This window comes from Heterodontus francisci, chromosome 11 (genome assembly GCF_036365525.1).
Source record: "Heterodontus francisci isolate sHetFra1 chromosome 11, sHetFra1.hap1, whole genome shotgun sequence".
NCBI lineage: Eukaryota > Metazoa > Chordata > Chondrichthyes > Heterodontiformes > Heterodontidae > Heterodontus > Heterodontus francisci.
The window spans coordinates 26,465,750-26,490,462 of record NC_090381.1 but is presented as its reverse complement, the minus strand read 5'-3'; the positions used below and the strand labels follow the sequence as shown (position 1 = coordinate 26,490,462).

The 24,713-nt window shown below is 45.9% G+C and overlaps 1 protein-coding gene across 2 annotated transcripts in view; it reads left to right on the top strand.

Moving 5' to 3' along the window:
- The window catches only part of gpc5b (glypican 5b), a 687,302-nt gene extending 663,107 nt beyond the window's left edge, over window positions 1-24,195 (top strand). For both annotated transcript variants that reach the window (XM_068041839.1, XM_068041840.1), the window contains one exon: window positions 16,202-24,195. In XM_068041839.1, the coding sequence (XP_067897940.1) occupies window positions 16,202-16,401 (200 nt within the window). In that variant the 3' untranslated portion in view covers window positions 16,402-24,195. The remainder of the gene's footprint in view (window positions 1-16,201) is intronic.
- The last annotated feature ends 518 nt before the right edge of the window (window positions 24,196-24,713 follow it).

The window sequence follows — 24,713 nt, the reverse complement described above, 5'->3', positions numbered from 1 at the left end:
TTAACATCTCACACTGAAGAGTGCCTGCAGAGTCTCATCGACAGGTTTGCGGCTGCCTGCAATGAATTTGGCCTAACCATCAGCCTCAAGAAAACGAACATCATGGGACAGGACGTCAGAGATGCTCCATCCATCAATATCGGTGACCACGCTCTGGAAGTGATTCAAGAGTTCACCTACCTAGGCTCAACTATCATCAGTAACCTGTCTCTAGATGCAGAAATCAACAAGCGCATGGGAAAGGCTTCCACCAGACTGTCCAGACTGGCCAAGAGAGTGTGGGAAAATGGCGCACTGACACGGAACACAAAAGTCCAAGTGTATCAAGCCTGTGTCCTCAGTACCTTGCTCCTTGGCAGCGAGGCCTGGACAACGTATGCCAGCCAAGAGCGACGTCTCAATTCATTCCATCTTCGCTGCCTCCGGCGAATCCTTGGCATCAGGTGGCAGGACCGTATCTCCAACACAGAAGTCCTCGAGGCGGCCAACATCCCCAGCTTGTACACACTACTGAGTCAGTGGCGCTTGAGATGGCTTGGCCATGTGAGCCGCATGGAAGATGGCAGGATCCCCAAAGACACATTGTACAGCGAGCTTGCCGCTGGTATCAGACCCACCGGCCGTCCATGTCTCAGCTTTAAAGACGTCTGCAAACGTGACATGAAGTCCTGTGACATTGATCACAAGTCGTGGGAGTCAGTTGCCAGCGATCGCCAGAGCTGGCGGGCAGCCATAAAGGCGGGGCTAAAGTGTGGCGAGTCGAAGAGACTTAGCAGTTGGCAGGAAAAAAGACAGAAGCGCAAGGGGAGAGCCAACTGTGTAACAGCCCCGTCAAACAAATTTTTCTGCAGCACCTGTGGTAGAGTCTGTCATTCTAGAATTGGCCTTTATAGCCACTCCAGGCGCTGCTCCACAAACCACTGAACACCTCCAAGCGCTTACCCATTGTCTATCGAGACAAGGAGGCCAAAGAAGAAGAAGAAGAAGAAGAAGAATTATTTAAATGGGCAGCCTGCTTCTGTTCGGCAGGCAGCCGACCCGCGTCTGTTCCTGCCGCTGGGAAACTTCCCCGGCTGTGATGCTGTGTCGAGGAGCTGTTCCAATGAGGCTCCTGCTATTTTCCCAGCACCCCGCTCCCTGCCTCCCAGCCCACCACCGGGCACTGGGAAAATCCTGCCCCTTGTCTTGATACACTTTTGGTGTATTGTTAGAGCTGGTTTTGAGCTGTCAGTGTCTTGTGGGCAGTTTTGGCTCTTATTTCCCAATTGTCCTCCTATTCAGTTGTTTGCCTCATCTTCAGGAACTTGTAAAATTAGAGACATCCTGATCTGGATGTTGTCCTCTGTGGACAGAAGAACACGGTGAATGTTTCAAGTCTCTGACCCTTAAGTTCTAATGAAAAGCCAATGACCAGAAACATTGGGCTGGATTTTATAAGCTCGCCACCAATCTCGGCGGCTCATTTAAATGGTCGGTGCAGACCGCCCCCGCCGATGACGTGGAGGGGCCGGGTGGTCCTTCACCTGCAATGGCGTCAGATGCCATTGCGCAGGTGTCAACATCATTTTTAAAAGGCTTCGAGCTCTATCAGTGGTTAAATCTTTAAAGGGAAATGTGTTTTAAAAAGTTTAAATTTATTTATTTATCCCACCCACCCCCAATGGCACAGTGGTGCAGTGGTTAGCACCGCAGCCTCACAGCTCCAGCGTCCCGGGTTCAATTCTGGGTACTGCCTGTGTGGAGTTTGCAAGTTCTCCCTGTGTCTGCGTGGGTTTTCTCCGGGTGCTCCGGTTTCCTCCCACAGCCAAAAGACTTGCAGGTTGATAGGTAAATTGGCCATTATAAATTGCCCCTAGTTGAGGCAGGTGGTAGGGAAATATAGGGACAGGTGGGGATGTGGTAGGAATATGGGATTAGTGTAGGATTAGTATAAATGGGTGGTTGATGGTCGGCACAGACTCGGTGGGCCGAAGGGCCTGTTTCAGTGCTGTATCTCTCTAAACATTTAATTCCTTGCTCTCTTCCCCCCACAAAATACTTACCATCCCCTACACCTATCAAATCACTCTGACGCTGCTCCCCCCCTCCCCACTGAAATACATCCCTGCTCCCCAATCCCCACCAGTGTCCCTCATCGGATCTCCAAATGGGTATCCGAAGGCACGGGAGTGCTGGCCATCGGCAGCAATATCACTGGGGAACGGACGGCGAGAAAGGGTAAGTGATTAATTCATTTATTTTAAATGCCTTCCCAGCATCAAGGTCGGTGACGGCCCTTTCCAAGAGGCATTTTCCAGCCCCCTGCTGCTACAACCCCCGATGTCAGCGGGGCTGTAAAATCCAGCCCATTAACTCTGTTTTGCTCTTCACAAAAGCCAGCTGACTTGCTGAGTGTTTCCAGCATTTTCTGTTTTTATCTTATGTTCGAAGTAGTTGTGGATGCATTGTAAAATGTGTTTCACCACTTTTGCCTCATGCATTACCTTTATTCGAGTCTAATTTGGGATAAAGCACCAAATGTTATTATCCTGCAGCTCTTATATATCTCGGAACGATCCAATCAGCCCAATTTTGATGCAAAACCAACGAAATTGTAGATGGTGAGGCCTGGTGCCACCTCACTGCCCGGCCTGTATTTCCCCCTCCCTGCCCATGTTGGCACTGCTATTGGTCTCTCTTTTCCCTCCTGTACAGTAAATAGCAGTGGGTGCGGCCCAGATCCCTAACTGATTTTGTTCCCACCTTTCTGTGTTACGATCACTTAATGGAGCTGCCATGGCGGAGGTGGCAGTAGGTCTTAGGAAGCGTTGAAAGCAGCCAAGAGGCCTCTCATTCCAATTCCCCACAGAGGAAAATTGTCTTGTAGTGTCCTCCTCTCCCTGCAGTTTGGCCCCCAATAGAATCATATAACAAAGAAAGAGGCCATTTGGCCTATCGTGTTTGTGTCAGCTCTCTGAAAGAGTTATCCAAATAGTCTCACTCCCCTGCTCTTTCCCCATAGTCCTGCAAATTTTACAAGAATATATCAATTCCCTTTTGAAAGTTACTATTGAATATGTTTCCACCACCCTTTCAGGCAGTGCATTCCAGATCATAATAACTCACTGCATAGCTAATATCCTGCTTCTCTCATCTCTGGTTCTTTTGCCAATTATTATAAATCTGTGCCTTCTGGTTGTTGACCCTCCTGCCAGTGGAAACAGCTTCTCCTTATTTACTCTATTAAAACCCTTCATAGTATTTCCTTCTGAAAACCCTGTTCTCGGCCAAGGCCTTAAGTGGGTCAGTGATCCAGATCATCAGGACACTTCAACCGTGTCCTCACTGGCTCTTCTGGTACTTCTGGTGAGCCGAGATCATTCCCTTTGCACTTTCGGTTGGCTGGATTCCTACCACAGATATCTTAATGATCCCCGACTGAGAGAAATGGGTCGGGGCTGGGATGGAATTGGAGGCGGATATGAAAGTCTTACCCTGCAGCCCAAAGAGGACAGTTCCAGCCCCCACATGTCCAACTTGCCGCGCCCCTAGCCAAGCTGTTCCAGTACAGCTACAACACTGGCATCTACACGGCAATGTGGAAAATTGCCCAGGTATGTCCTGTACACAAAAAGCAGGACAAATCCAACCCGGCCAATTACCGCCCCATCAGCCTCCCCTCAATCATCAGTAAAGTGATGGAAGGTGTCATCAACAGTTCCATCAAGCGGCACTTGCTTAGCAATAACCTGCTCAGTGACACTCAGTTTGAGTTCCACCAGGGCCACTCAGCTCTTGATCTCATTACAGCCTTGGTTCAAACATGGACAAAAGAGCTGAACTCTAGAGGTGAGGTGAGAGTGACTGCCCTTGACATCAAGACAGCATTTGACCAAGTATGGCATCAAGGAGTCCTAGCAAAACTGGAGTCAATGGGAATCAGGGGGAAAACCCTCCGCTGGCTGGAGTCATACCTAGCGCAAAGGAAGATGGTTGTGGTTGTTGGAGGTCAATCATCTGAGCTCCAGGACATCACTGCAGGAGTTCCTCAGGGTAGTGTCCTAGGCCCAACCATCTTCAGCTGCTTCATCAATGACCTTCCTTCAATCATAAGCTCGGAAGTGGGGATGTTCGCTGATGATTGCACAATGTTCAGCACCATTCATGACTCCTCAGATACTGAAGCAGTCCGTGTAGAAATGCGGCAAGACCTGGACAACATCCAGGCTTGGGCTGATAAGTGGCAAGTAGAATCCCGCCACACAAGTGCCAGGCAATGACCATCTCCAACAAGAGAGAATCTAACCATCTCCCCTTGACATTCAACGGCATTACCATCGCTGAATCCCCCACTATCAACATCCTAGGCGCTACCATTGACCAGAAACTGAACTGGAGTTGCCATATACATACCGTGGCTACAAGAGCAGGTCAGAGGCTAGGAATCCTGAGGCAAGTAACTCACCTCCTGACTCCCCAAAGCCTGTCCACCATCTCCAAGGCACAAGTCAGGAGTGTGATGGAATACTCTCCACTTGCCTGGATGGGTGCAGCTCCAACAACACTCAAGAAGCTCAACATCATCCAGGACAAAGCAGCCCGCTTGATTGGCACACCATCTACAAACATTCACTCCCTCCACTACGGACGCACAGTGGCAGCAGTGTGTACCATCTACAAGATGCACTGCAGCAATGCACCAAGGCTCCTTAGACAGCACCTTCCAAACCCGCGACCTCTACCACCTAGAAGGACAAGGGCAGCAAATGCATGGGAACACCACCACCTGCAAGTTCCCATCCAAGTCACACACTATCCTGACTTGGAACTATATCACCGTTCCTTCACTGTCGCTGGGTCAAAATCCTGGAACTCCCTTCCTAACGGCACTGTGGGTGTACCTATCCCAAATGGACTGCAACGGTTCAAGAAGGCAGCTCACCACCACCTTCTCAAGGGCAATTAGGGATGGGCAATAAATGCTGGCTTGGCCATCGATGCCCAAATCCCATGAATGAATTTTTTAAAACCTCAAAAAGGAAGAATAGCCAGCTGTAGAACTGACCCCACCATAAGGAGAGTGGAGAATGGTGGGAGGGTACAGAGCAATATGACTGTGGTATTAAGGAATGTTCCTTAATAAAGCTATTCACAAAACACATTTAGTGCAATGATGAGACTCTGAATCCACATATAGTGGGTTGGAGTGTCTGTGAAGCTTCCTAACCACTTAGTGGACTCTCTGTGCTTCACACCATCAAAGAACTTTGAGTTCAAATTGGGTCAATACAGAGGAATAAAGGAACTAATACCGTTTTTTTGGTCAGGCTGATTTATAGCCAGCAATTGAATTACAAAGCTGGACTTGGTTGACTGAGAAACGGAAATAGATTTGCCCCAGTGCGGTCTTAATTTTTACAGATGATACTGGAGTGCTGAAGTCAGCACGATGGGAAGTAATATGATGCAGGATGCTGCCGGGATGTGTTGTATTCATTGCAGCAGGAGATAATGAAGGAAGCTTGAAGGGAGCCAAGGTACTGCCCAAATGTACAGAACAGAGTGATTTATTGGTAATTTACCTCAATAACATTTTGAAGGTTCTCCTCTTGTATCTCTTAAAGGCATCAAATTCCTTTCTGAACCAGCGTAATGTTGGAATAATTAAATTCCCATTGATAAGGCTGAGAGTTATGTAACTTTCATAACGATCAATAAACACTAATGTTTATTTTCTGGGCGGGAATGGGGAATGAACAGTTAGTATATCCTTTAGTCTTTGAGATGTGCATGCCTAGTCAAGCCCACAATGTTCGGGCAAAATTCTCTTGGGTATTTAGTAGTCGGCCCTGTACTAAAAGTTTACTCGTTGATGAGATCTCCAGGGAAGTGTGTTTCTTGCCTACAGAATCTGCACTTCTGCTGTTTCTCACATTTTCTCCCCTCCCCTTGTCCTTAAGGTGTTAGGAGATGAATTCACTCCTATGCTCCAGTGCCCATTCTTCATGCGTAAGCCTTGGAAGTCTGTTCAATCATGGAGGGCATCGCAGAGGTACATAAAATAGCATTCAGGAGTAGGAAGCCCACTTTGTATTTCCTCTCCTTAGTTAAAGGGTGTGGAGGCCAATTATATGCACCAAAGTCTGTCTTCATTGAGATCATCCAATTTAGCCATTCTGGGACCTTCCTGGATTAAAGGGGAGGGCCTGAAATTCTGTTTCCAGCCATTTTATGCCACTGGTTATGTTTCTGCCATGAGCCTGAGCTAGATTTATACAGCATCTTCCACGTCACAGCTGCTACTGGGGAGCCTATACACAACTCCTACTACAGTCTAGAAATGGTGACGATCCAAAGAGACTTATGGGTCTAGGTACACGGATCATTAAAATGTCATGTTTACAGGTCAAGTAATCAAAAAGGCTAATGGAATGCTGGCCTTTATATCTCGAGGACTACAATCTAGGGGGTAGAAGTCATGCTTCAGCGAGACAAGGCCCTGGTTAGAACACACCTGGAGCACTGTGAGCAGTTCTGGGCACCACACTTTAGGGAGGAGATACTGGCCTTGGAGGGAGTGTAGCATAGTTATCTTGACTCCAATGGTTAAATTCAGAGGAGAGATTACACAAACTAGGGTTGTGTTCCCTGGAACTCAGAAGGTTAAGGGGTGATTTGATTGAAGTTTTTAAGATATTAAGGTGAATAGATGGGGGAGATAGCGAGAAACTATTTCCACTGTTTGGGGAGTCTAGGACAAGCAGCACAATCTTCAAAAGTGAAATTAGGAAATCCTTTTTCACGCAAAGGGTAATAGAAGTTTGGAATTCTCTTCCACAGAAGGCAATTGATGCTAGATCAATTGTTAATTTAAAATCTGAGATTGATACATTTTTGCTAACCAAAGGTTTTATGAGATATGGGGCAAAGGCAGGTATATGGAGTTAGGTCACAGATCAGCGATGATCTCATTGAATAGGCTCGAGGTTCATCTTCCAATGTTCCTCTCTTTCACAACTTCGAGAGCGTACCAAATGCTTCACAGCCAATTAAATACTTTTCAAGTGTAGTCACTGTTGTAATATAGAGAACATGGCAGCCAAGGTCCCACAGCAAGATCCCACCAATAGCAATGAAACGCATGACCAGATAATCTGTTTTAATGATTAAGGATAAACATTGTCTAGGACACCAGGAGAACTCCCGTACTCTTCTTCCTATAGTGCCTTGGGATCTTTTATTTGTACCTAAGGAGGCAGATGGGGCCTTGGTTTAACCTCTCATCCGAAAACCGGCACCTCTCTCACACCTCTGGAGAGTCTGCCTGCATTATGTGTGCAAGTCTCTTGAGCATGACTTGAACCCAATACTCAGAGGCACTTTACAACCAGTGAGGTGACTGCACTTCAAAAGTAGTTCATTGGCTGTAAATCACTTTGGGATGTGCTGATGTTGTGCAAGGAGCTATATAAATAAAAGGCGAGTCAGTCTTCAGGCTACACTTTTTCCTACAATTTTACAGATCTTTTAAAACCCAAGTTCAACATCTTGATTTATCTCTTGACGGGGCCCAGCACTGTTTAACCTTTCACTGAGGTTTTCCAATTTGCAAAAATGCTCACGCATATTATGATTGTCTCCTGTCCAATTAATTCTACCCTGGGTGCTTGGTACCATGAAGTTGATTTTCCCTGGGGAATTCCTCAAATGAAACTTCCTGCCTATAATTGCTTCTCCAACTAACTAAAGCCCAAGGCGTTCAGAATCCCTTGAGTATGATTGACCATGACAGGTTTCAAAATATGATGGCACTTTCTGACATATGACGACAGTGGTTTCTGTCAGCTGTCTATGATATGATGTCCTACACCGAGGGCAGCAAGGCAACTGAGTTAGGCTGTTCCATGTCGGGAGAGGTGTTTTAATATAGGCCAATTTTCTGAGTTTACCATGCTTGAGAAATTATGACCTCATGTGTGAGACCATGGATAAAGGTCCAGGCCAGAATCCCAGACTTGGGAAACCATCCCACAAAGATCAATACATGGAGGCAAAAGGGATTCTTAAATCCCTCTTAAACTTTTATTGGCAAGGGCCAAACTCTTACATTTCTGTAACAATGTACTATACATTCTTCTAACCTCCCATTCCATCCTTCAATGTTCTCTCCTGATGCATTCTGGAGTATTAGCACCAGGTGCCAGCCATTCTATGTGTCTATTCTTCATTTGGGAATCAATCTAGTGAGTACAGGCAGGCTATTCAACCATCTAGTTCATCAAGTTGAGTCTGATTCTGCCCTAATGTGCCTTCCTTTCCAGAAAGAAAGGACTTGCATTTTCACAGCACTCCTCACATTCTCAGGACATCCTAAAGTGCCTCAGGACCAATGAATTATTCATGAAGTATAGTTTCAGTTGTAATATAAGCAAATGAGGTAACCAATTTGTGCACATCAAGGTCCCACAGACAACACTCAGGTAAATGAGTTAATCTGTTTTTGGTGTTGTATATTTTGAGAAACAATGATGTACAGGGAATGTACAGTGAGATTTTATAATGGATACAAAGTGAGAAAGAGTGATCATATAGGGGATACATAGGGAGAAACAGTGAGATTATACAGATAATATACAATGGGAAACAATGGAATTATACAGACGATATATAGTGTGATTTTATAGGGGATACGTAGAATTGCAGAGAATGTACAGCACAGAAACAGGCCATTCAGCCAATCAGTCCATGCCGGCATTCATGCTGCACTGAAGCCTCCTCCCATCCTTCCTTATCTAAGTCTATCAGCAAAACCCTCTATTACTTTCTCCCTCATGTGCTTAATGTATTTATAGAGTCATAACGGCACAGAAGGAGACCATTTGGCCCATTGACTCCATGCCACCTCTCTGTAGAGCAATCCAGTAAGTCCCATTCCCCCACTGTATCTCCGTAGCCAGCAGGTTTATTTCTCTCAAGTGCCCATACAAATTCCTTTTGAAATCATTCATCATCTCTGCATCTACCACCCTCGTAGGCAGCGAGTTCTAGGTCATTACCACTTGCATAAAAAGAGTTCTTTGTCACATCCCCCCTGTATCTCTTGCCCAAAGCCTTAAGTCTGTGTCCCCTAGTCCTTGTATCATCAGCTAATGGGAACAGCTTTTCTTTGTCTACCTTATCTAAATCTATTATAATCTGTACACCTCTATCAAATCTCCCCTCAATCTCCTTTGTTCCAAGGAGAACCACCCCAGCTTCTCCAACATAACCTTGTAGCTAAATTCCTTCATCCCTCGACCCTGGTAATTCTGGTAGATCTCCTCCCCTGTCTCAAGGACCTTCACGTCCTTCTTAAAGTATGGTAACCAGAACTAGATGCAATAATCTACTTATGGCCTAACCAGAGCTCTTTAAAGGTTCAGCTAACTTGCCTGCTTTTTGTACTCAATACCACTATTTATGAAGTCCCAAGAACCCATATGCTTTGCTAACTACTCTCTTAATATGTCCTGCCACCTTCAAAGATTGATGCACATAAACCACCAGGTTCGTCTGTCCCTGTATACTCTTTAGAGCTGTGCCATTAAGTCTATATTGCCTCACCCTACCCCTTCTGCCATAATGCATCACCTCACAATTCTGTGTATTAAATTCCATCTGCCACTGGTCTGCCCATTCTGCTAGTCTATCTATGTCCTGTTTCAATCGATTGTATCATCCTCATTGTCTGTCTGCCACACCTCCAAGTTTGGTATTATTGGCAAATTTTGAAATTCTATTCTGTATTTCAAAATCCAAGTCATTTATACATATCAAAAAAAGCAGTGGGCTTATCACTGACCCTCAGGAAACTTCACTGCCTACTATCGTCCAGTCTGAAAAACAACCATTTATCATAACTCACTGTCTTCTGTCCTTAAGCCAATTTTTTTATCCAAGCTGGCATTTTCCTCAATCACTCCATATGGTGGCGAGATACATAGTGAGATTACATATTTTTAAAGTCACTAATTTCATGTATTGTGGTATTTCAGGGTTGAACCTATTTGGAAAACAAACTGTTGTTTTTCTATTTTTTGCTGAGAGCAGCAGATATTGGGCACTCATTGTCAGTTTAATTTTGTGAGCGAGCACTCCCACCTCTGAAAGAAAGAAGGAAGAACTTGCATTTATGTCGCACCTTTCACAACCTCAGGATGTCTCTGTTGTAATGTAGGAAACACAGAAGCCAATTTGCACACAGAAAGCTCCCTCAAACAGCAATGTGATAATAATCTGTTTTAGCAATGTTGACAGTGGGATAAATATTGGCCAGGGCACTAGCAGAACTCCCCTGTTCTTCTTTAAATTGTGCCAGGGGATCTTTTATGTTCACTTGTGAGGAAAGACAGGACTTCAGTTTAACGTCTCATCTGAAACAAGGCACCAGCACAGCACTCCCTCGGTACCACCCTGAAGTGTCAGCCTAGATTTGTGTGCTCAAATCTCCGGAGTGGAACTGGAAACACAAGCTTTCTGACTCAGAGACAAGCCTGATACATGAGTAGTCCCTCGACAATCTATAAAATTGAAACACCAAACACCTTGGAAAGTTTGAATCAGAAGACTTGAATTCAGGTTCCCATTCCAGGACTTTGAAACATAATGTAGGCTGAGAATTTCCCTGCTCTACCGCAATAACTTTGTCCCATTGGAATGCACAGATTGGAAACTCAGTTGGTTTAAGCAATTAAGGTAACAGATTTCTTAAGGATTTCCAAACTTCTAGATTGTTTCAGAACAACTGATAATAGAAGGTAATTTTCCAACATTGCGCTCTCAGCCAAGATTACAGACTTGCAATTTGGATATTCAAATTGTTGATTTTTTTTATCTACACGCTCTTCCCTTGGAGAGAATAATGTGAAGTAGTGGAGGAATTTGCAGGCTGATTAACTGTCTGACAGGCCACAATGTAAATGCACCTTCCATGGCTGTAACCACCTTTACGCCAGTCAGTGGGTGTAAGAGGATTTTATGGGTCCCACAACCCATACAATGAGGTGGCAGGACCACCCACACCCACCGGATATGAGTATCCCGCTGGATTTTAGTTAGTTAGAGATACAGCACTGAAACAGGCCCTTTGGCCCACCGAGTCTGTGCTGACCAACAACCACCCATTTATACTAACCCTACAGTAATCCCATATTCCCCACCACCTACCTACACTAGGGGCAATTTATAATGGCCAATTTACCTACCAACCTGCAAGTCTTTGGCTGTGGGAGGAAACCGGAGCACCCGGCGAAAACCCACACAGTCACAGGGAGAACTTGCAAACTCCGCACAGGCAGTACCCAGAATCGAACCCAGGTCCCTGGAGCTGTGAGGCTGCCCTGACAATCAACAATGGTTTCACAGTCACCATTAGACTAGCTTTTTAATTCCAGATTTATTAATTGAATCCAAATTTCACCCACAGCCATGATGGGATTCGAACCCATGTTCCCAGAGCATTAGCCTGGGCATCTGGTTACTAGTCCAGTGGCACTACCACTACACCACTGCCTCCCATGGATGTCAGCCCAGATTTCAAAGCCAAAGCTCCGGTGTCCACTTAGAGGGCTGGATTTAGTCACGCTGGCGGATCTCCTGGTGCCAGCCCAAAAAGGCGAGGGAACCCTGCCCCAGCCTTCGGAGCTGCCCCCGGTGCGATTCAACGACACTCAGGCAATTAGCAGCTCACCGTCCCAAAAAGACAGGCAATCAGAGGGCCGGCAGCTTAGTAGCACCATCGGGAGCAGTGGCCACTGCCAGTACTACAGCAGGCCTGGGGCCAGGCCCAGCACTGAAACCCCAGACCACAGGTGTATATGGCAGGATGGCTGGGGTCTGCCGGACTGACCCCGGTGATGGTGGGGGGTGGGGGTTGGGGGGAGGTGTTGGGGGTGGTGAATGAGTATAGGGGGTTGGATATTACATGAGGTGGTGTGTTTGCTAGTGGGACACAGAAATTTCAGCAGCAGCAGGAAGAGGCCCTTAAGTGGCTATTAATTGGCCACTTAAGGGCCTCAATTGGCAGGAAGGCCATCTTCAACCTTTCCCGCCCATGACTTAATAGCAGTGCAATGAGAAGGCGGCGGCAGCAGGCTCCTCCCCCTGCCTCCGAGCCTGTCTCTGGGGGACCTATTAAATAGAGCCCAGAGTGACTGTCTGGAGCGGGGCTCAAACTGTCCACCTTCTGATCCAGGGCCAGAAATGATGCCACTGAACTAACAGGTCACTCTGCTGTTCCCTAGTGAAGAGAATAGAAGCAGGCATAACCATTAGGAGGCTCTAGATGTTCCCAATGTCACAAAAGTGTTATTAAATCATAGCAATGGGAAATAGTTGTGATAAAAAGGAAGCCCCAAGAATTTTGATATTATCGATTAATAGATGCTTTGGGATGTATTTTTCCTACAAGAATTAGTTAATAGAATAAAGAATGGAATCTTTCAATTACATTCTTTATTCCTTTTGCACAAACTACTCAAAAGGGTCAATGCCCTTGTCAACCACTTAAAATAACCTTGGTAATGATAATTGCAACAGCACGACAGTAGGAAGGAGTTGCTTGGAACGGAGCAGTAATGGCTGGGCAGGAGAGTGCAGCAGGTTGTAACAGAGGACAGACAACGTGATTAATGTGTGCACAGGCTGAGTCCTTCAAACCTCTGCCTCCAATTACAGCACAGTGTGACAGCAGTTTTATTAACATAAACATTAATAATATAAATATAAAATATATGGATCAAGTAGAAGCCAAAGTGTTGCCACAGTGGCTATGTATATGCACAAGACAATACTTTATATAAATATAATTATATACCAGTCAGTCTTACATTGCATTACACATGCTAATAATCACTATAATGCTATAATCACTCTGTTGCTTGCCTCTGATGCCTTTGTGTTACTGATTCTTCATTTCTCTTTCTCTTTTCTGCTGCTTCTCTCCGTTGGCCCTCAGCAGCTTCCATTCCACACCCTCCCCCTCTCATTACTATTTCTACCCCTGCCTCTTTCCTTTTGAATGACCTACTTAATCCCAGTATGCTTCCATTCTCCACTGCCATTCACCTCACCCTGAAGACCTTCATTCACTCCCCCATACCTCCACTCTCACCCCCAAAGGTGGGTGCCAAGGGCAGAAGCCCCCGCTGCCTTGACAAGTTGCCCTCCTGCCCTCTACATCTCCTCTCCCTTCCTATCTTTTCTGTCAAAAGGGCTTTATTTCCTTTCAAAATTCAACTTGATTTTTCTTAATGATATCAAATTAGATTGAGGAAAAAGATGCCTGTATGCTTCCTCGCTGGTTGTATCTTTTTCTCTGTCTCTATGTCTCCCTCGGTCTCATTGGTGTCCGAAAATAACTGGTGTGTGGTTAATTGTACATTAAGGTGCAGAAGGATTGGTTGCTATCATTGGTTGTTGATGGTACATCTGATGAAGGATAAGGGAATTGTTATGTTTTAGTTGTTCTATGAGATAGGGAGGGTTTGTTGCTTCATTCATTCTCAGGATGTGGTTGTCTCTGGCAAGGCTGGAATTTATTACCCATCCCTGGTTGCCCTGAAATGGTCATGTTGGACTTTTATTTAATGTTTGATGCAACTGAGTGGTTTATAGGCAGTTAAGAGTCAGCCACATTAGTGTGGGTCTGGAGCCATGTATGGGCCACACCAGGTAAGGATGACAGGTTTCCTTCCCTAAAAGGAATTGGTGAGCCAGTTAGATTTTTACAACAATCTGACAGCATCATGGTCACTTTTGCAGTAACTTGAATTTGATAACACCTTTAATATTGTGGAACATCCAAAGTCTCTTCACAGGAGTTGTAATCAGACAAAAATTGACACCGAGCTAAAGAAGGAGACAGGTGACTAAATGCTTGGTCAAAGAGGTAGGTTTTTAGCAGCATTTTAAAGGAGAAGAGAAAGGTGGAGAGGCAGAGATTTGAGGTGGGAATTCTAGAACTTAAATGGCTGGGCACAGTCATCATTGGTGAGGTGAAGGATATACAAGAGTTGGACAAACATAGCATTCTTGGAGGGTTGTAGGGTTGCAGGAGATTACAGAGATAGGGATTTGAACACAAGAACGAGAATTTTTAAATCTAGGCTTTCGTAGACTGGGAGCTAATGTAGGTCAGTGAGAAGAGGGGTAATGGGTGAACAGGACTTGGTATGATTTAGAGTACGGGCAGCAGAGTTTTGAGGGCTTCAAGATAATGGAGAGTGGAGGATGGGAGGCCGGCCAGGGGAGCATTGTCCTTTAAAAATGGTGCCAGGGTCTGCGCACAGGCAGCTGATGCCATTGGCAGCAACAGATAGCCTGCCCCCTCCACATGATTGGGGGAGGAGGGGCGGGTGGCCCCACCTGTTTAAATGAGCTGCCACACTTAAGATCGCAGCGGCTCTGGTGAGTGGCTTGCACGGGCGGTCCGCTATTTTTTGAGCTTGCCGACCAGATCAACAGCGGACTCATAAAATCCAGCCCCATATCTATGGATAATTTCACATCTGACTTTCCCCCCAAACTGCACAAAGTTTAAAGTACAACCCTTCCCACCATCCCTTACACCCATGACATTTATTTGACCCCGCCTCTGACCTTAAATTTGACCACAATTTAAATATTCAAATTGATAAAATTAATTAATTTAAATATACTCACCCACAACCGGCGTGGTGGCCAGCACTCCTGCACCTTCAGATCCCCATCCAGGGAAACATGGCACTACACTGGTGGGGTGGGGGTGGAGGTAATTCTGTCAGTGCGGTGGGGGGGGGTGCGGGTGTGGGAGAGAGGTGGGGTCAAATAAATGTCATGGGTGTAAGGGATGGTGGGAAGGGTTGTACTTTAAACTTTGTGCAGTTTGGGGGGAAAGTCACATGTGAAATGTCAGTGTTTTGGTGAGGGGGGAAGGGAAAATAGTTAATGTAATTGTTATTGGGGAGGGGGAGGTGGGAAAGGGCCAAAAGAAATGTATTTATTTAATTTTGGTGTATATTTCTTGAAATATTTAAATCTGCTGGCAGGGCTGACTGTCCTTTAAAAATGGTGCCAGGGTCTGCGCACAGGCAGCTGACGCCATTGGCAGCAACAGATAGCCTGCCCCCTCCACATGATTGGGGGAGGAGGGGCGGGTGGCCCCACCTGTTTAAATGAGCTGCCACGCTTAAGATCGCAGCGGCTCTGGTGAGTGGCTTGCACGGGCGGTCCGCTATTTTTTGAGCTTGCCGACCAGATCAACAGCAGACTCATAAAATCCAGCCCCATATCTATGGATAAGAGTCGGCATGTAAATTGGGATGTGAAGTGGGTGGCAAGCTGGAATCTTGAGGTGTTACAAGAGCTGACCTTGTGGGAGTGGGAGAAGGCATTCCTAGAGATGTATCAGAGGGACAAACATGAGATAGACCGTGAAAAGTGGTGTGCTACTGAACCAAGCAAACCATCAAAGTCTCAAGGTCAATGGGGCTGTTGGTATTGACCTCAACAACACTGTAGAGAAAAGTTCATTGACGAGCCTTTCCACTCTTGATTGCTATCTTCTGACACCCTGCTGAATGCAAGGTGAGGACTGCATTGGGTGTGGCAGTGATGCTCCCACAGTGGAATAAGTTGCTAACATACTCATGAAGAATGTGTTATTGGTAATTGTATATTAATTGTCTTTAATTGTAAGCAGGTGGTAGACATTAACTAGGGTTTCACTTGAGCACATGTAAAGAGCCACTTATTGAAACTATGTGGAGGTTAAGTTTGGAGGTATATGCTTGCAATGTTTCACTCTGTAAATAAACGTAAGACTGAGTAAAGATTGGTTCCCGTACTATCCTTCACCAACTGGCCGGCTGGACAGTAAAAGGAAGGACAATTGGGTGAGGCACGGGAAGCACTTGAAACCAAGCTCGAACGTCAGCCAGGCCCTTTAAGAGAGGAAAGGAGCAAGCTAGAAGGAGCAAAGAGAATTTATTGCAATCCTGGAGGGTGTGGTTCTTCGGCTGATGTAGCATTGATGCATTGTTGATATTGGCTGTTACAGTTATGACATATTATGGGTGTTGGTTGGTCAGTTTATGCAAAGGGTTTACATACAATCTGTTCAGTCGCAGCGCCACACTGAAGTTAGCACATCCACATAAATGAGTCACTGCCTAATTGTCTATTTTTGTTTCTCTTCTCTCCTCAGATGTGCCAGAAGACCGGTGGGCAAAGAACAACATTTTCCCAGTGGTGGCCCCCACTCTGAAGGAAGAAAATATGGCCTTCCAAAACTCCACCCCCGGCACCACAGCTTGGAGTGAGCCAGGAGCGGCACCCAATCACTGCAGCCTGTCATCCATCGCCGTGGTCACAACGCTGGGGCTGCTGTGTCATTGGTTGTTATAGTTGTGATGCATTATGGGTGAACTTGCCCGCTATTATTTATCCAGTATTACAACGATCACACAGCTTTTTTATGTTGGAGGCCAAGTGATGCTTTAGGATCTGTGTTCTTGTAATATAGATGAGAGCTGCAATATACTATAGCAAACTGTTGTTCTAGAAGGGTTTTGTTTAAGCAAAACAAATCATGTGAAAAATGTACATAGTTTGTAAAAAAAAAAGGCAGTAGATTTAGAGGTAAAGGAACTGCCCAGGCTACAAATACTGTCTTCCTTTGAATTCTGTGTACTGATGTCCTTCCTCCTCGGACTCATTTCTAATTAGCTTCAGTGTAAACTCAGTGTCTCTGAGGCCTAATGTACCTTCTTGTTTTGCAGCCTGCTCCTTTAATTTCTGCCTAACCCTCAGATTTATTAAATGGTTCCCTTGGTGAGCAGGTGAAGTATGTGATACTGAGCCATCAGTCAGCAAAGCCCCAACCTTGATCCCCAGTTGGACAGATAGGATAGCAGATTGGGGTATCATTATTGGCCTCATTACTTCTGGGTGTGGGATGGGATGGGGAATATCAGCCAGGGTTTCCTGCTCCTGATTATTATACAGTAACCGCTGCTGGAAAATGTGTGCACATGTGCTGGCCACAAGGGCGAGCAGATCCAGCAATGACTGTAAGGATTGAGATCAATCAATCTTGACTTTATCGGAGGTTGCCCCTAACCCAACCTTTGCCTGGAGAAGGGGGTTGGCACGGTAAACTGCACTACCCCCCCCCCCCACCCCCCAATCCCCATTTTGCCACCAAGGTCAGGCTCAGCTATGATTTGTGGCTCAACCCTCCCAAGCTGACACTGACTGCCTGGGCTTGCACCTGCTGAATGGCTTCTTAGGTGAGGCAGCCTCTCCTGTAGAACTGAACCTTTCACATAAATCTTGAGGAGCGAAGATACCCTTCCTTTCATGATATGTTTTTGGTGAGGGGACAGAGTTTAGTTTATTTACAATGACATTTTTACTGATTACTCAATTTGAAGATCAAATTTCCTGAAGACCTTTTCCTGTCATCAGCTGGATTTTGGGATCTGGTGATAACTATAGGTGGGTGTATTCAGTTAGAAGGTGTCTTTGTTGAAAGCAAACATTGGCTTTATTCGTAACCCGATCTTGTCCTTAAGAAAAGAAAACTGATTCGGCATTAGGTAAGAAATGGAGCAAGAAAAGGTTGTGATCCTGTCGAGCTTTTCCTCCTCGCTGCGACAACAGTTATCCCTCATCTAACACCACCAAAAACAGATGATCTGATCATTGATCTCAGTGCTGTTTGTGGGATCGCTGTGTTGCTGTCAGGGTTTGCCACACTGTTTCATTCTCTTGCTGCACCTCAGGTCACTCTCTTTTATCCTCTGCCGATCTGATCCATCTGCAGTCTACCATGTTTCAAAACCCAAGCCTGCTGCCAACTAATCGCGGCTTGCTTTTTGTCTTCTGGATGCGATGTTAAACCGTAGCTCTGTCTGTTCTCTCAGGTTGACGTAAAATATCCTCTGGCACTATTTTGAAAAAGAGCAGTGGCGTTCTCGCCGGTGTCCTGCCCAATATTTATCCTTCAAGCAATATCACTAAAAACAGATTATTTGGTCATTTATCTCATTGCTGTTTGTGGGATCAAACTGTACGCAAACCAACTGCTGTCTTTCCTGACATTACAACAATGACTACACTTCAAAAGTGCTTCATTTTCTGTAGATGTGCTTTGGGATGCCCTGAGGTCATGAAAGGTGCAATATAAATGTAATTTTCTTTTCTTTGATTTATCCCTTCTGTACATAGTCTATTATCTGGAAGATTGGCAGTTTACATTTCAAATGCTGCTCAACAGCAGTAATCTTCAAAGTTTATCTATGTTACTCGGCAACATGTGCACTGCAGATGGCTGATGAAGCAGCCGGGAGGCCTTCTCTCTGCTCACAACCCTCTCCCTCTCTCTCTCTCTCTCTCTCTCTCTCGACCTGTTTCATCTACACAACCTCATTCAAGCTACAGAGTATGGGTGGGAACCTCTTTATGAGCACATCTGGCTGTGCCATCCACCTCCGACAGGAAGTGCATTCCCAACAAACCAGTTGCCCCCACTTCCCACGATGAACAGAGCAAACCCATCCCTCAGGATGGGAGAGCATCTGACCTCAGCCAAAGCTGAAACACCCCTGCAGCGTCCCCATTCCTCAGCTATCTCCTGTCGCCATGCAGATGTTTTTGGGTGATACAATGTCAATCGTTCACCAGATGTTGATGCTTTCAGTTCATTACATCACCAAGTTATTTTTAAAAAAGCAAGCCAGGCAGTCTGTTTTAGAAAAAGATGTCTTTTTCAGACTTAGGGTTCAACAAAAACACTTTCAGGCCTTCAGCCTAGGACTCATTCAATACTCCATGTGCACCCAAAGGCTGTTTTTAGGGTGGGCACAGCTGGTTATTTGACCCACAACTTCACACCTTAAAGGAACAGTCTAACTGCAGAGCAATGTGCATTTCTCTGATTGTATCATTATTTGGTTTGTGTGAGATGGAGAGGTGACACTTGCCTTCTCTTTTTATTGGTTCAACTCGTCATGAGGGGATGGACGGATGAAAACCTATCACTTTTTTTTCAAATTCTCACTCATCATTTCACCTCAAGCAAGCTGTATCCCATTTTACTGGAAAGCAACTGGTAAAGCACTTGAGAGAGAGATCCCTACCATCTCACTATTGAGGGGTGACTTTCACTGCTCAAACACACTGCCATAATGGGCTGCTCAGATTCTCAGTAAGGGTAGGATGGAAACAGAGACCCAGAGGATGCAGCCTGCTTTCCCCGCTTTTCACAGTGCCATTGTGGGTATATTGGTGCTTTGTTTTAGGTACAGTAGTGTTATATTACTGGACTAGCTATGCAGAATCCAGAGATCATGAGTTCATAATCCCACTGTGGTAGTTTGAGAATTTGAAACCAATTTAAGATTAAAAAAAACTAGAAATAAAATACTTATGGCAGTAAAAGTGATCATGAAACTATTGAATTGTCATAAAAACCCAACTTGCTCACTAATTCCCTTTAAGAGGAAAAAAAAACTTCCGTCCTAACCTGGTCTGGTGTCAGTTGTATCAAACCACTAGGCAGCAATCTGGGAGCACTTTCACCAGACAGACTTCAGCGGTTCACAAAGGCAGCTCACCACCACCTTCCCAAGGGCAATTAGGGATGGGCAATAATGCTGGTCTTGCCAGTGATGCCTTCGTCTCAAAATGAATTTTTAAAAACTTTCTAGTGTTTTCAATAATAGTTTCATCCAGCCCAGCGTAAAGCATAAATCAGCCCCTTTTTAATCTGCCTTTACAGTTTTCTAATGGTTTTTCTTGGAACCTGTGCAGCCTTCCCTCAATGGGCAAGTGCACTGGTCCACACAGGCCAGGTTCAGTCACTAGTCAGTGCGAAGCCAGCACAGCAGTAGATGGTGTACCTACACCCCAAGAGCTGCAGTTGTTTAAGAAGGCAGCTCACCACCACCTTCTCAAGGGAAATTAGGGATGGGCAATAAATGCTGGCCCAGCCAGTGATGCCATCCCAGGAATAAATTAAAAACAGAGAGAATTTTCATTCAGTGTCCTGTGGATTAGGGAGTGGGGCAGGGTGGCAGGGAGGAGGAATATCAGCCAGTGTTCCCATTTTCAGTCACTATCCTTGCTGGAAAACTGAATGTGTATGGATATTGGGTGGAGGCAGGCTCAGACTAGGGTGTGTTGCCTCTGTGGCTGAACAGCCTGCCAATGCTGACTATCTAGTTTGAGGTGAAGGCTCCTTGGGTGAAAGTGCCAGTTGATGGACAGCACTCTGGAAACCACACTAAAGTTCAGCACCTTCAGTGAGGGGAGGGAGCAAATTGGAAGCATGAAGGAAAAAAGGCCAAGCTTTATAAAATGTTGGGGTTGGAAATTCCAAAGAGGGCTCATAGTCATAGAGTCGTGCAGCATAGAAACAGGCCCTTCGGCCCACCGCGTCCATGCCGACCATAATGGCTATCTATACTAATCCCACCTGCCTGCATTAATTCCATATTCCTCTATGCCTTGCTCATTCAAGTACCTGTCCAGATGCCTCTTAAATGTCGTTACTGTTCCTGCCTCCACCACCTCCTCAGGCAGCTCATTCCAGATACCCACTATTCTTTGTGTGAAAAATGTACCCCTTTGATCCCCTTTAAATCTCCTCCCTCTGACCTTAAACCTATGCCCTTTAGTTTTAATCACCCCTACCATGGGAAACAGACTCTGGCTATCTACCCTATCTATGCCTCTCATAATTTTATATAACTCTATCATGTCCCCTCTCAGCCTCCTTCCCTCCAGGTAAAACAGACCCAGCCTATCCAATCTCTCTTTATAACTCAAGCCCTCCAAACCAGGCAACATCCTTGTGAATCTTTTCTGCACCCTCTCTAGCTTAATCACATCTTTCCTGTAGTGCGGCGACCAAAACTGCACACAGTACTCCAAATGCGGCCTAACCAACGTTATGTACAACTGTAACATGACGTCCCAACTCTTGTACTCAATGCCTCGGCCGATGAAAGCAAGCATGCCATACGCCTTCTTCACCACCCTGTCTACCTGTGTTGCCACTTTCAGGGAACTATGTACTTGCACCCCAAGGTCTCTCTGCTCAAGAACACTCCCCAGGGCCCTGTACATGTCCTGCCCTGGATTAACTTCCCAAAATGCATCACTTCATACTTGTCTGCATTAAATTCCATTTGCCACTCCCTTGCCCACTTTCCCAGTTGATCTATATCCTGTTGTAACCTTTGACAACCTTCTTCACTGTCCACTATACCACCAATTTTGGTGTCATCTGCAAACTTACTAATCATGCCCCTTACATTCACATCCAAGTCATTAATATATATGACAAACAACAGCGTGCCCAGCACCGATCCCTGCGGCACACCACTGGTCACTGGCCTCCAATCTGAAAAACAACCCTCCACTACCATCCTCTGCCTCCTATCACCAAGCCAATTTTGTATCCAATTTGCTAGCTCACCCTGGATCCCATGTGTTCGAACCTTCTGGACCAGCCTACCATACGGGACCTTGTCAAAGGCCTTGCTAAAGTCCATGTAGACAACGTCCATCGCCCTGCCCTCATCAATCCTCTTGGTCACCTCCTTGAAAAACTCAATCAAATTCGTGAGACTTGATTTCCCACACACAAAGCCATGCTGACTATCCCTAATCAGGCCATGCCTTTCCAGATGCATATAAATCCTGTCTCTCAGAATCCATTCCAATAACTTTCCCACCACTGATGTAAGGCTCACCGGCCTGTAGTTCCCAGGCTTATCCCTGCTGCCCGTCTTAAATAAAGGCACAACATTAGCTATCCTCCAGTCTTCCGGTACCTCACCCGTGGCTAATGATGATACAAAGATCTCTGCCAGGGCCCCAGCAATCTCCTCCCTTGCTTCCCATAGCATCCTAGGATACACCTGGTCAGGCCCTGGGGATTTATCGACCTTAATGTGCTTCAATACCTCCAACACCTCCTCCTTTGTAATGTTGATATGCTCCAGGATATCGGTGTTCCCTCCCTTGAACTCATTAGCTTCCATGACCTTCTCCACAGTAAATACAGACGAGAAATATTCATTTAAGACCTCGCCCATTTCTCGTGGCTCCACACATAGATTGCCACATTGATCCTTAAGGGGACCTACTCTCTCCCCAGCTACCCTTTTTACTCTTAATATACTTAGAGAATCTTTTAGGATTCTCCTTTATCTTATCTGCCAGGGAAATCTCATGGCCCCTTTTCGCCCTCCTAATTTCCTTCTTAAGTGTAGTCCTACATCCCCTATACTCCTCGAGGGACTCTCTCGATCCTAGCTGCCTATACCTGACATATGCCTCCTTCTTTGTCCTGACCAGACCCTCAATATCCCTCGTCAACCAAGGTTCCCTAAACTTGCCAGCCTTGCCCTTCCATCTAACAGGAACATGCCGGCCCTGAACTCTTCCTATCTCACTTTTAAAAGCCTCCCACTTGCCAGACGTCCCTTTACCTGTAAACAGCCTCTCCCATTCAACTTTTGAGAGTTCCTGTCTGATGCCATCGAAATTAGCCTTCTCCCAATTTAGGACTTCAACCTGAGGACCAGTCCTATCCTTTTTCATAACTATCTTGAAGCTAATAGAGTTATGGTCACTGGTCCCAAAGTGCTCCCCCACTGACACATCAACCACTTGCCCATCCTCATTTCCTAAGAGGAGGTCGAGTGTCGCCCCTTCTCTAGTAGGGCCATCCACATACTGCTTCAGAAAATGATCCTGAACACACTTAACAAATTCTTCCCCATCTGATCCCTTAGCACTAAGGCAGTCCCAGTCAATATTAGGGAAGTTAAAATCACCTACTATTACAACCCTATAATTCCTACACCTATCTGTGATTTCTCTACATATATGCTCCTCCACTTCCCTCTGACTATTGGGGGGCCTATAGTATAATCCCATCAAAGTGATCACCACTTTCTTATTTCTCATAGAAGACAGAACTAAAACTGAGGTGCAGCTCCACTAAAATCTTTAGATGGGGAGGGGTTGGTGGACAGGGGGTTGAAAAGGAATGTTGTCCTCCTGTCTAATCCTTGGTATTTGTGGAGGTTTGCTGATGGGTGATTGTACTTCACCCAGAGGTGCCAATGTCGATGAGGATCATAGTGCCTTGTTCAAGTAAGCTGCTCTTTAAAATCTACTCTGTTTTACTTAAGTTTCTAAATGTAACCTGTTGGTTTTAGTCAAGCACTCACACACAAGATGACAGTAGATAGGAGATTCTTCTGACTGATCATACATAGTCTTGGACCTACCAACTAAACAAGTTATTCGAAGAGACAGGAGAAAGCACGTCATCCCATAAGTCAACCTTTCGCACACCTCAGACTCTCTCCCTTGCATATTAACTGTGGCTCAGTTAGGAGCACTCTTGCCTCTGATTCAGAAGGTTATGGATTCAAGATCCACTGCAGAGACTTAAAAACAACAATCTAGACTGATACTTGAGTGCAGTAGTGAGCGAGTGCTGCACTGCTGGAAGATAAGCCAAGGCCCTGTCTGCCCTCTCAAGTGGATGCAAAAGTTCCCAAGGCACTTTTAGACGAAGAGCAAGGAGTTCTCCCTGCTGTCCTGGCCAATATTTATCCTTCAACAAACACTTTAAAAAAATGGTCCAGTTGTTTGCACGTTGCTGCTTGTGGGATCTTGCTGTGCACAAATTGGCTGCCACATTTCCAATATTGCAACAATGACAACTCTTCAAAAGTACTTCATTCTCTGTAAAGTGCTTTGGGATGTCTGGAAGTTGTGAAAGGTGCTATATAAATGCAAGGCCTTTTTCTTTCCCCCAAACTACAAACACATTGGGCAGAATTTTATTCTTGCAACTGGGGTCCCAGTGGCCGGCTGGAAGGTTGGGGGGAGACCCCGCCTCAGCCCTCAATTGGATCACCAACGCCATTTCATGGCCCACTATTGCGGATACCATCCCTTTAAGAGGCGAGCTCCTCCCTCCAGTGCTGCCAGCCAATCGGAGGGCCGGCAGCTGAGCAGTACCAGCAGTGCCACTGGGAGCAGTGGCCACTGCCGGCAGTACCGAAGAAGAAGGAGACGCCAGGAAAGGTGAGTGGGGATCGGATCACTGGGGCCATTCAGGCAGGCCCCAGCGACAGGGTAGGGGGTTGGCGGTGTTGGAGAGGGCGAGGGGGTCTCTTCCTGGTTGGGGGGGGAAGAGTTGGTAATCACCACCAGGCTGGTCCTCTGGGAGCCCTGGTTTGCTCCCAGTGGAGGGACCACACCCGCCCCAACCCCGCTAAGATGTGGAGGTGGCCTGGGGCGGGGCGGACTAAATTGGAAGGCATCGGGAACGCGAGGGGCACTCTGCATCCACCTTCTGATACAATTTTAGGGGAATCCCAGCACTGTTCCCTTCCTAGGGGGCCCATTAAATACAGCCCATTGTCTTACGTGCTCGGCCTGCTTGCTGTGTTTGAAACCAGAAGTTGGTTTGGTCCTGCGATGTGGTCCCCAGCCCTTCACCTGGGTTCAGAACTGACCTCTGGTACAGCAACATTTACTGCACTGGAATGCCAGCCTCAATCAACATCACAAAAACAGATAATCTGGTCATTATCACAGTGCTGTTTGTGGGAGCTTCTTATGCGCAAGTTGGCTTCTGCATTTCCTACATCACCACAATGACTGTAACTCAAAAGTACTTCATT